The sequence below is a fragment of the Schistocerca gregaria genome, chromosome 8 (genome assembly GCF_023897955.1).
Source record: "Schistocerca gregaria isolate iqSchGreg1 chromosome 8, iqSchGreg1.2, whole genome shotgun sequence".
NCBI lineage: Eukaryota > Metazoa > Arthropoda > Insecta > Orthoptera > Acrididae > Schistocerca > Schistocerca gregaria.
Genome location: NC_064927.1, coordinates 507,464,607 through 507,476,711, shown reverse-complemented (window position 1 = coordinate 507,476,711; position 12,105 = coordinate 507,464,607). Strand labels below are relative to the sequence as shown.

The 12,105-nt window shown below is 44.4% G+C and overlaps 1 protein-coding gene across 1 annotated transcript in view; it reads left to right on the top strand.

Moving 5' to 3' along the window:
* The window catches only part of LOC126283972 (glucose dehydrogenase [FAD, quinone]-like), a 113,259-nt gene that overhangs the window by 79,465 nt on the left and 21,689 nt on the right, over window positions 1–12,105 (top strand). The window contains exon 4 of the mRNA XM_049982431.1: window positions 8,736–8,938. Coding sequence (XP_049838388.1) covers window positions 8,736–8,938 — 203 coding nt within the window. The remainder of the gene's footprint in view (window positions 1–8,735; window positions 8,939–12,105) is intronic.

Below are 12,105 nucleotides of genomic sequence, written 5' to 3'. Positions count from 1 at the left end.
TTTCCGCCACGGAGTCTCCGGCTTCTCCTAGCGTGAACAACACCGCCTCTCGTCTGTGCACTCACCTCACTGCACGCCCACTGGATTTCCCGTGTCAGTCTATAATGCAGCCTGCTATCCTATTACCCGGCAAGGCGAACGTGTTACCTGAGATGTACAAATTCTCCTTCCAGCCTGCCTGTCCCTGCCTCCGCCGTAACCATTAAAATAGCTTAAACTGACACAACGGAGACATGAGAGTGCAAGTGTACTCAAGCACAGTGTCTAAAGCAGGCCAACTTGGGTTTCAGCAAGCCTGGCAACCTTCATGGGACACGTTCAGCCTGCTACATCTCACAACAGATTGCACCATCAATCCAGCGTGACTACAGAACAGCCAGGTATATCTCTGTGTAGACAGTTTCACTGTAGCTCATTTATCATAACGGTGCTAGCAGTAAAATTAACAAACCAAACTTATAGGAGATCGAGGAGAAACTAACAGTTGGGGAATATGTAGTAAGTCCAGCAGGGGAAAAGCTTCCGTGATTTATAAGGCAGCTTCAAATAAATCTGAAGATGTCTTACAGTACAAATTGTATAAAAAGTTACTAAACAATCATTCGGGAACCTCTAGCATGTTACTTGTTTGTAAATTAGACCATCAGTTTCCTCACTCTACAAATATTTTGAGAGAGGACAAAGACTTAGTGGCTGACAAACGTGTGGAACTGTGTGCTAAGGACTTGAGGCCATTTAGCGGGACATAGGCTTTCTCAATTTAGGGCAAACATTGATTGAAACATGGCTCCGAGGAAATTAAAAAAAAAGAACAACAAAAAACACTCTGGTGATATGTAACATAGTTCGAAGAAAAGTTAGCATAAAAGAAAAGATTTTTTTGTAGATTAAAATAGTATAAAAAATTAATTTCGCCGGCCGAAGTGGCCGTGCGGTTCTAGGCGCTATAGTCTGGAGCCGAGCGACCGTCACGGTCGCAGGTTCGCATCCTGCCGCGGGCATTCATGTCCTTAGGTTACTTACGTTTCATTAGTTCTAAGTTCTAGGCGACAGATGACCTCAGAAGTGAAGTCACATAGTGCTCTGAACCATTTGAACCAATTAATTTCGTGTTTCCTGCAATCCATGAGCGAAATTTAGAATGAACTATTTTGTTAACTTAGAATGATTTCAGTGAAACTGCAGAGCACATCCTGGAAAAAGTAATCAAATTTTATATAATTGGGGTCATATTTGGCTGACAAACCGCACTTTCCTTGGTATTGCAGTATAAAAGGTATCTTCAAGTTCTTAAATGCAAGAGATCTCTACTTTCAGAGACGGTTCTGATTACTACAGAAAACGTGTATTAGAGGTGAACCGATGACGGTTCGAAATGACCGTAGTCTAGACAGGGTGAACTTGCAAAGAGAACCGTTCTTATGGAAATAAAGAAAAAATAATCCCAAAAATACGGCCAAAGGCAAACAGGAACAAATAAAAGTTAACCATTTTCTCGCCAACTGTGACCCAAAATGAATGTATATTTCATTGAGCCTCGTCTTCTGATACTCAGGTATAAAAAAAAACAATTGGAATCCTCCTTATAACAATACGGTGGAAGCGTACAGAAAGAACTGCGACGTAGCGTATCGTAGCGGGAAGACGGACAGGCAAGCACAATTCATTCAGCCTGCTTGTGTTGGGCACAGCTTGGCTTGGATGGGAGTAGAGGAGTCTCTCCGTTCTGCTGATCAAGTGCTGTCTGGCTAACAGGCGAGCATGGGCAGACTGAAAGCGGAATGTGTACTTCTCTGCTGGTTACCCAGTCAGAGGGACAACACAGCCGCGCTAACGCCTGAATAACAGGCAGGGCAAGTGGTACCACTGTAGACTCTAGTGCTCCGACAAGCGGAGCGCTGTCGCGCGCTACACGGCTGTACGCGTCTACTACTGCAGTCTGTAGTCGAAATTACTTGGTAGTTGACGCCTGTCACTCACTGCTACAGCGTTGCCACACCGTCTGCCAGCTACCGCTCGGTTATAGGTGACACACAAACGGGGCGGATTAGTTCACAAACTCTGTTAACGTGTAACGCGGAGCAGTGTTCGACCGGCCAGCACGAGGTATAATGAAAATGCGAAGGTCTCTGCCGGCAGCTGATTTTAAGCGACCAATGACTGAACTGCGGCAGATGGCGCGTCTTGTAGCCCTGAATTTAAACTGGTGCCCTAACCCAACCACAACCTCGTGATGTACCCGAGAAAACAGCGGTCATACAAAAATCACGATCGCAATTGAAGCAAACCTATACGAGCAAACTTAAGATAGAAAAATTTCATTTTCAGAGTTATTTTTTTATAAAAAAGAACTGTAATTTTTCGCTGTCATCCGTTGGTTGCCTGAAACTACCCTCACAGTGCTCTCACGAACTGCCGCTTTACCAGCCGATGATCAGTTCTGGTTGATATTTGGTTGTACATTATAGACGATACTGGCAGATTTCATACGAAAAACGGAATGATAGGAAGAAAAATAAAGCCAAATAAAAAAAGTTTATACGATAATGAAAACGACGCGGGAAAGCGTTAGAAATTAAAGAAATAACATTTACGTCAATTAATTTAATAAAAATAGTAACGGAAGTTTACTGACTAGATTTAGAAATAAAAACAAACAAGTTTCGAACGCACAACCTCCTACACGACTGGCAGACGCGCTAAGCACTACGCTAGAACACTATGATACGATACCTACAGCTGTTACATTTTGGACTGTCATAGTCTAGTAGCAACGACGAACTGCAGCCTTCAAAAATTTGGCTTCGCGTAATGCCGTGCGTATCTTTTCTAGTCTAAGTCCATCTCTGTGATTATAACAACTGCATTTGTGACGCTGGACTGCGTATAGTGCAGAAGGACCAGTAGTGTTTCATTAGTCGGGATCCAAAGAAAACAAGAAAGAAAGCCGGACAAGGTCAAGTGAACAACTGTCCTGGCAGTTTGACAATGGTCCACGGTTCGGGTGTGACCATGACCGCTCTGATTGGAAGAAACCAGCACCAACCTGTGAAGTATTAACTATCAAGTAATTTTAATCGGACTACAAAAATGGAAACAATAAGTGCAGCGTATCTCTTGTTGGCTGCTCACCACTCCTTGCTGGTAGTATCTGTAAAACTACCATCCCCGTTTCTGGTCCACCTGCTGTTTCAGTCTCGGATGATAATACCGACGGCTCGTTCGAATCTTCGCTCACTGATTATGCTACATTTTCAGTTTTATCGTCCACCGCAGTATCTCATCTCTAGTAATCACAACACACTTTTTTTGCGTAACACAAATTCTACAGTCGCAGTAGTAACAAACTGATCGGCATGGTAGCTCAGCGTGTTCGGTCAGAGAGCCGGTTGGCCTCTATAATAAAAAAAACTGAGTGGAAGGATCAACAAACGAACTTGAACGGATGTCATTGTGACGTCCGCAACGAGCAAACACAACGATCAACAACGAACAAAATGCACAAAAAAAGTGGCCAGCTTTTCCGACTGGTAATGCCGAGGTGTCGGGTCTGATTCCCGGTGGCAGTCTCAAATTTTTACTCTAATGGAAACATCTAGGAGGAGGCCACTTCAGAAGCTGATAAATATGAAAGCTTCTGGCATGGGAAACCCCTTGATGTTACCGGGGATCGATCCCATGTTGTTCCTGTAGATTTATACTATTTGATTCCTCAGACACTGCGTACCTGCTGTGCTTTTTGGCTTAAATCAATCGCCTTTCCACTTTTATGATGAAGTCCAAACTTCATCGTAAGATTTTCTAAAATATTCTTCTCTGCTTGGCTATAACATTCAGTGAATTTATAAGTTCTGTTCTTTGTCCGCCCCGTCTAGAGCGGATTCCAATAACAACGTCACCTCTAGGCGGAGTAGTGGATGAACTTGGAAGTAGCGGATGCCCTTGGTCTCTCGCTCTTTTTGTAGTATTTTCCAAGGACTTGTGTCCTCTGCGTTTCTGGTGATTCACCACTGTTTTGTTTGCTCTATCCATTTACTTCTTAACATCTGTGTGACGACATTTCAAACTCTTGCTTTTTTTCTCATTGTCCATGTTTTTAGTTATTTCTTTGTAGGGCATGAACTGACGAGTGTTATAACCTGTTGTGGATATGACAAAACAGACTGAGATCCATAAGTAGCCATCTCACAGAGTTCAGTAACACTTTATTAGCTAATTTGGGGTAGTGCCATCATCAGATACGTCACTTGAGAATTAAAGCGAGTGTATTGGTGTCCGTCTGACATATTATTCGATTCTTATCTCAGGATGCATCTTTTTTCACCTTTAGAGGCGACCATGTACACAATAAACTCACTTCCGACTTCCGTTCCCACAATACTTACACCCGCATCTCGTGGTCGTGCGGTAGCGTTCACGCTTCCCACGCCCGGGTTCCCGGGTTCGATTCCCGGCGGGGTCAGGGATTTTCTCCGCCTCGTGATGGCTGGGTGTTGTGTGATGTCCTTAGGTTAGTTAGGTTTAAGTAGTTCTAAGTCTAGGGGACTGAAGACCATAGATGTTAAGTCCCATAGTACTCAGAGCCATTTTGCACCACAATACTTTCGAACGAAGATTACATTACTGATCATAAGCTTTTTGAGAATCAGTCGGAAGTGAAATTATTGTAATGTAACTCAAGATGTGGACGATAAGGAATTCAGCAACGTGAACGATACGCAGCTCAGCCAACAAGAGAATAGAAACTTCGGAAGTGTCGTGTTACACAAGAATGCTGAAGATTGAATGGGAAGATCGCGCCACTAATCAGGACGTCCTGAATGGAATCGGGAAGGAAAAGATGTGTGGGACAACCTGACTGAAAGAAAGGGGCAATTGACGGGACACATCAAAGAATTGTTGGTTTGGTAATGGAGAGAAGTGTCCGAGCAAAACTATAAAGGGAGGAGCTAGGCAGGAGTACAAATGGAAGTAGTTTCTAGTAGTGGTACAGAGATGGAGAGGCTTGCACAGAACAGACCTGCGTGCAGAGCCGCATAAAGACAGTCTTCCGACTGAAGACCCCAACAACAACAACAACAACAACAACAACTCAGATGCACACCAATACAGATGTTGTGAATCGTACGTACATGATAGTGATTGTTTCATTCGGTGATTGTTACCCGAGTTCATTTGTTTCACGTACTCTTGTCTTACAGTCGCCACAGACCTAAAGTAACAGTGAATTTGGAATCGCAACAAACTATTTTTGTGGGCCGTATTAGATGACTTAACCACGAACATGAAATGTATTCGAAGATACGAGTACGAACAACAATGAGGTGTATAGGGTAATGACGACAATGAAAGTTTTTTGCCGGACCTGGACTCGAACACGAACCTCCTGCTCCGCGTTCGCCTCAGCCGCTTCAGCTGTCCGTGCGCGACGCACGGGCAGACCCAGACTTCCACACCTCGTCTTTGGTGCGTCACAACTTGTACCCACACGCACACGTTACGTAATTTCCGTGCAGGGGACGGCATTATGACTGAATGCCGTTGCCTGGTATCGGCGGATAAATACCAAATTGCAATCGCTGAGTTTCTAAGACGAACGATGCAATGCAATATCGAAAACTATGAACAGTATTTTCACCTTCCGTTTTTGTCCCCCTTAGGAAGAAGACTTTGCCTGTTACGCCATCATCTTATAAACTTCTGTTCCATAAGGTTAATCGATTTTCTGATCTGTCCACGTGGTTACAAAGTCTTCTCGGGTTGGCAGCCGAGCCAACCATCTTCCCCTGAAGAACGGAAGTAAGAAAGTTGCCGGAGAAGAACGCATTGACTCGACTGTCAACCCGAGAAGATTTTATCATCACGATTCGCCGACAAAACCTGCATTTTCATATATCGAAGTGGTTCTTTAAATAATGATTTTTTTATACTAGTGGTTAAATCCCATTTTGAGTATTCTCTTGTCGTTCAGTTTTGTCACTTGGTCTCTCCACTTATTTCTATTAGAGTGTCTCCACTTTCATATGCTGTCTTACACTGAGGTGACAAAAATCGCAGGACACCTCCAGGCACTGTGCCGGAACTCCTTTCAACCGGCCAGTGCAGCGTGTCGGCGTTGCACAGGTTCAGCAGGTCGCTGGGACTCCCCAGCAGAAATACTGAGCCATGATACGTCCAGAGCTGGCCGTAATTCCGAAAGTGTTGCCGGTGCAGGATTTTGTGCAAGAATGTACCTCTCGATGATGTCCCGTAAATATTCGATGGAATTGATGTTGGGCGATAGCGGTGGTCACACCATTTGCTCAAATTGACCAGGATGTTCTGCCATGGCGCATTGCCATCCATAAAAATTCCACGCTTTCTTGAGAACATGAAGTCCACGAATGGCAGCAGAAGGTCTCCAAGTAGGAGGACATAACCATTTGCTGTCTATGATGGGTTTAGTTGGACCAGAAGACCCAGTCCATTCCACGTAAACACAGCTGAAACCATTAAGGAACCACCACCACATTGCACAGTACCTCGTTGACAACTTGGGTCCAAGGGATCTGCGCCATACTCTAACACTACCATCAACTCTTACCAACTGAAATCGGGACTCATATGAGCAGGCCATGGTGTCCCAGTAGTCTTGGGAAACCAGAAATGGTGACTAACCAAGGAGAGGCGCTGCCAAAGATGTCTAACTGTTCAAAAAAAAAAAACTGTTGAAATGGCCCTGAGCACTATGGGACTTAACTTCTGAGGTCATCAGTGCCCTAGAACTTAGAACTACTTAAACCTAAGTAACCTAAGGACATCACACATCCATGCAGGATTCGAACCTGCGACCGCACGTTCGTCGTACGTCGCACACTGATTTCTGCGGTTATTTCACGCCTGTTGCTTGTCTGTTAGCACTGACAACTCTACGCAAACGCCGCTCCTCACGGTCGTCAAGTGGTGAGCGACAGTGCCTCACATTTAGTACTCTCGGCACCATCTTGACACTGTCGGTCTGCCGGCCGGAGTCGTGGAGCGGTTCTAGGCGCTACAGTCTGGAACCGCGCGACTGCTACGGTCGCAGGTTCGAATCCTTCCTCGGGCACGGATGTGAGTGATGACCTGAGGTTAGGTAGGTGTAAGTAGTTCTAAGTTCTAGGGGACTGATGACCTCAGATGTTAAGTCGCTTAGTGCTCAGAGCCATTTGAACCACTTTGAACTGTGGGTCTACGAATACTGAATTCACTAACCATTTCCGAAATTGAATGCGCTACGTGCATAGTTGCAACTACCGTTTAGTGTTCAAATTATGTTAATTTGCGTCGTGCGGCCATAATCACCCCGGAAACCTTTCCACACGAATCACCTGACAAGGGAAGCTCCCCATCGCACCCCCCTCAGATTTATTTATAAGTTAGCACAGTGGATAGGCCTTCAAAAACTGAACACAGATCAATCGAGAAAACAGGAAGAAGTTGTGTGGAACTATGAAAAAAAATAAGGAAAATATACAAACTGAGTTGTCCACGCGCAAGATAGGCAACATCAAGGGGTATTTGAGCTCAGGAGTTCCGTGGTCCCGTGTTTAGCGTGAGCAGAGGCGGAACGAGAGGTCCTTGGATCAAGTCTTCCCTCGAGTGAAAAGTTTTACTTTCTTTATTTTCGCAAAGTTATGCTCTGTCCGTTCGTTCATTGACGTCTCTGTTCACTGTAATAAGTTTAGTGTCTGTGTTTTGCGACCGCAACGCAAAACCGTGCGATTAGTAGACGAAAGGACGTGCCTCTCCAATGGGTACCAAAAACATTTGTTCGCAAGGTCATAGGTGAACCGATTCCTCCACAGTAAAAGACGTCTGATATATTCTACACGACACTGGTGACGGCATGTACGTCACATGACAGGAATATGTTGTCGACCCACCAAACTTGTACACTTGGCGGATGGGTAAAAAGATTCTTCTACCTTGACCGATTTATGTTTTCTTGTGGATGTGATAATAACTTCCAAAAAAAGTGATGAAAACATAAGAGTTTGTCACGTAAAGTGCAACAAATGAATGCAACAGTTTCATAGTCGCAGTTTTCCCTGTGCTCTGTCAAAACATATGTTTGTAACGTTTTCAAATTTTTTCATGTGTAGACCGTCAAATCGTGCACATGTCCAAGCAAATCTGAACATGACCTGGAATTTTGGAGAGCGAAGTTGATTATGTGTGAGTGCCTGAACTTTGATAATTGTCTGAAAATAAAAAATTAAACTTTTCACTCGAGGGAAGACTTGAACCAAGGACCTCTCTATCCGCAGCTGCTCACGGGACCACGGCGCTCCTGAGCTCAAATACCCCTTGATGTTGCATGTCTTGTGCATGGACTACTCAGTTTGTATATTTTCCTTATTTTTTTCATAGTTACACACAACTTGTTGCTGTTTTCTCGATTGATCTGTGTTCAGTTTTTTCAAGACCTATCCACTGTGCCAACTAAATCTGAGGAGGGTGCGTTGGGGAGGTTCCCTTGTGAGTAAAATGACAGCTCCGTCTATGCACTGCCCTTTTATACGTTGTGTACGCCACCTGTGTATGTGCATGTCGGTGCCCCACGACTTTTGTCACCCCAGTGCATGTATTATGCTGCTTCAGAGTGAGGATGATTTACGGTATTTTGTCTGAGGGAAAAAATTACAATCGGTGTGAAATGGACTTGGCTGAGGGTCCACCTTCGAAGCACAAAGTGAAAGCAACTCGCGCTGCAGGTACTTCCTGAAGTCGGAGGACATGTCGATCCCGGAGCTGGCGCGCGACACCAAGTACCACCGCACCGGCGGCCCGCTCACCGTCAGCTACGCGCCCTACCGCTCCCCGCTGGCGCAGGCGTTCGTCGAGGCGGCCCACGAGATGGACATGCCCATCGTCGACTACAACGGCGCCACGCAGACCGGCTTCTCCTACCTGCAGAGTGAGTGCCGCCGCACGCCGCCCTCCTCAGCGCTGCGAGGTCGCTCGCTTCAGCAGTTCATTTTCACTAACAAACAACTTCCAGTCGTACATCCGTGTGTATCGACGTATGTATTCCGCAAGTCACATGATCGCTCATAGCTGTTGCTACGAGGGCTATCCACAAAGTACATCACGTTTTGGTTAAGGCACTTATCGTGGCGATGGACGAGCTTGGAAATTCCTTCGTCGTAAAATTCGGCCGCCTGCGCCTTTAACCGCGTGGTTACCTCTTCTGGAAGCTGTGCGTCGTCATCAAAACGCTGCATAGCCAACCGCTTCTTCATTGCTGGGAATAAGTGGAAGTCGCTCGGTGCCAGGTCGGGACTGTACGGCGGATGAGGAAACAATTCCCACTTAAAATATTCGAGAACTTCACGAGTGGCATTTGCCGCGTGGGCCCGGGCGTTGTGAATCGGCAAGATCTTTGAGCCCTGCTTTCCCCTGCGCTTGTTTTGTATTGCTCTTCTGAGGTAGTGCAGCGTTTGGCAATACCTATGAGAGTTTATTGTAGTGCCTCTTTCCAGGAAATCCACAAAAATCACACCTTTTCTGTCCCAAAAGAAGAGGTAACCACATGATTGAAGGCGCAGGCGGCCGAATTTTACCACGAAGGAATTTCCAGGCTCGTCCATCGCTACTATAAGTGCCGTAATTTAAATGGCAACTATGTAGAAAAGTAGTATTTAAGTGTGGCTTTCATCTGTATATAATAAAAAAAATCAGATACTTTATTTATTTTTAATTCCAAAACGTAATGTACTTTGTGTATAGCCCTCGTACTTTGAGAACCCTATAGCTCTATTTTTACAGAATAAATTATCTTCAAATCTCTCATTACGAGATGATCACCACCAACATACCGCTCCGCAAGATCAAATATTAAACATAATTTAATCCCGAATGGATGTTCCGCTCTCCGCTGGAGTGTGTGCAGTCTTGAGTCTTCCTGATATCAATATTATATAGTGAACCGGTACTGGAACACAGACGCCTGTCTTTCACAGACAGTAGTCTTAAACACTGGGCTAACTCCCTTACTGACTCAGCTACTCAGTTACAGCTCACTACTCTCCTTCAAAGCTTCAACGCTGCCATCTTGCCTCTTTCCCAAGAAACGGCTTCACTGTAGAGAAGCGGTTGTTTTCAGAAATAATCTTTCACAGTGCGTCGCAGTTCTGCCCGTGAGGGCGAGTGGCGAGTCGTGGCTGGATAGTTCAGCTGATTAGCGCATTGTCCGTGAAAGAGGGGCCAGTCGCGGTCCGACACCAAGTTTTGATGCACTCCAAAGTTCTGTAGTAAGCTGTTACACAGAGTAGGAGCACCTACTGCCTGCCATACCAGGTGGACATAGAAAAGACACGAAACAACAAGGTGAAAACAGATCACAAAAACTTCCTGCAACATCAAATATGACGTGCACAACGGAAATGGATTTACTATTCGTAACTTAAATAGCAGAACGTACAACCGTCATCATGATAGCAACAACACAAAGTCACACTTATCTAGTACTTTAGCAATGCCCATCCATAAAACAAAAGCATTCGTAAACTATTACTCTGGTACTTCCGTCAGCGGCGATAAAAACTCCACTCTTAGCACTGTTCACTGCGCTGTTGCATTTAAGAAAACTTTTGAAGCACCTTCTTTTGCCAACTTCAAAGCGTTTCCCTACAAAAATAGTACATAAAGCCAGTTTCCTGTCTGTCAAAAAGTAAACAAAATTCGTTGCTCTATCAGCCACGCCATTTTCTTACTCAGCCACGCCATTTTCTTACTGCCATCATTACTTGTGTATCCGTAACCCATAACGTTGGTCTCTCTCTCTCTCTCTCTCTCTCTCTCTTTCTCTCTAACACTCTCTCTCTCTCTCTCTCTCTCTCTCTCTCTCTCCGCCTCCCCACCCTTTCATCCATTCTCTCACATCCATTGCTGCCTATGGCCTGCTTCCACGTTTTGTACTTTTCATGAGATAATATAAACTTATGTTGATAATTATGTATCCATCTAGTAAAAACTGAATAAAACCAATATTTCGTGACATACGCGTTTCAACTTCATTACTTGGAAGCCATCTTCATTGACCTGAAATACGTACATACTTATTTTTATAATATTTGTTTATATGTTGGACATTAAACATTCAGTTTCTGGCACTTCATTTTTGTTTTTTACGACGTAGTAATACTTTCTGCTTACAAATTTCGTAGATCCTGCTCTGCATGTGTTTTTTTTCGATTTTACTGCTATTCTTGTGTGTGTGTGTGTGTGTGTGTGTGTGTGTGTGTGTGTGTAGTCGTTTTACTATGACTTCTGTATAAATTGTTTCTTTTATGTTATATTTAATGTTTGCCTTATTATAGAGACATATCTTCAACACACAATTGAGAGTTGCAAATAAAATTCAACAGTTGGCAACAGCATCCGAAACGTAACGTCAAGCAAATGTGCCTTAAATTTATAGTGCTGTGTAAACGAAATTTCGCATGGCAGTAAGCAGAGGAAGAACAGCTGTGAAACTGGAAAAAGAACACATTTCGAACAGGAGCTACACAATTTGTAAGTAGAAATTTCAGGTGTATTATTACGTCATAGAAAACAGGAAGTGCCAAAACTGTTTGTATCCTCAATGTACAATGTCCAGTACGTAGAATGAATTGTATAAACATTGATATGCATATACAAGGTGTTCAATGAAACATCACATATTCCCACAGGTGCCAGTATCGGTCAAACGTACAACAAAAGTTCCTGTGATATGTCCAGAAAACAATAACTGTTGAGATATGGGCCAATGTGCTCTCTTATTCCCATCTGTCCGTTACGTAGAGGTAGACACGATGCGCAGTGCAAGATGTGGTTACCAGCGCACCCCCATGCATCCCTCAGCCCTTATTCGCAGTGAATCGCGCACATTTTCGAATATAAGTGGCTTCAATCGAATTGATTCACATGCGTTGGTCACATGTTCCTGTTTCGCCTGCGCAAACTCGATGGGTGGGGCATGCACTGATACCTTTAAATGTCTCATATGCAGAAAACAAACGGATTCATGCCCGGTGAACGGAGAACTCGGGCTACTGAACCCCCTCGACCAGTCCATCGCCCACGAAGCATGGCGGTGAG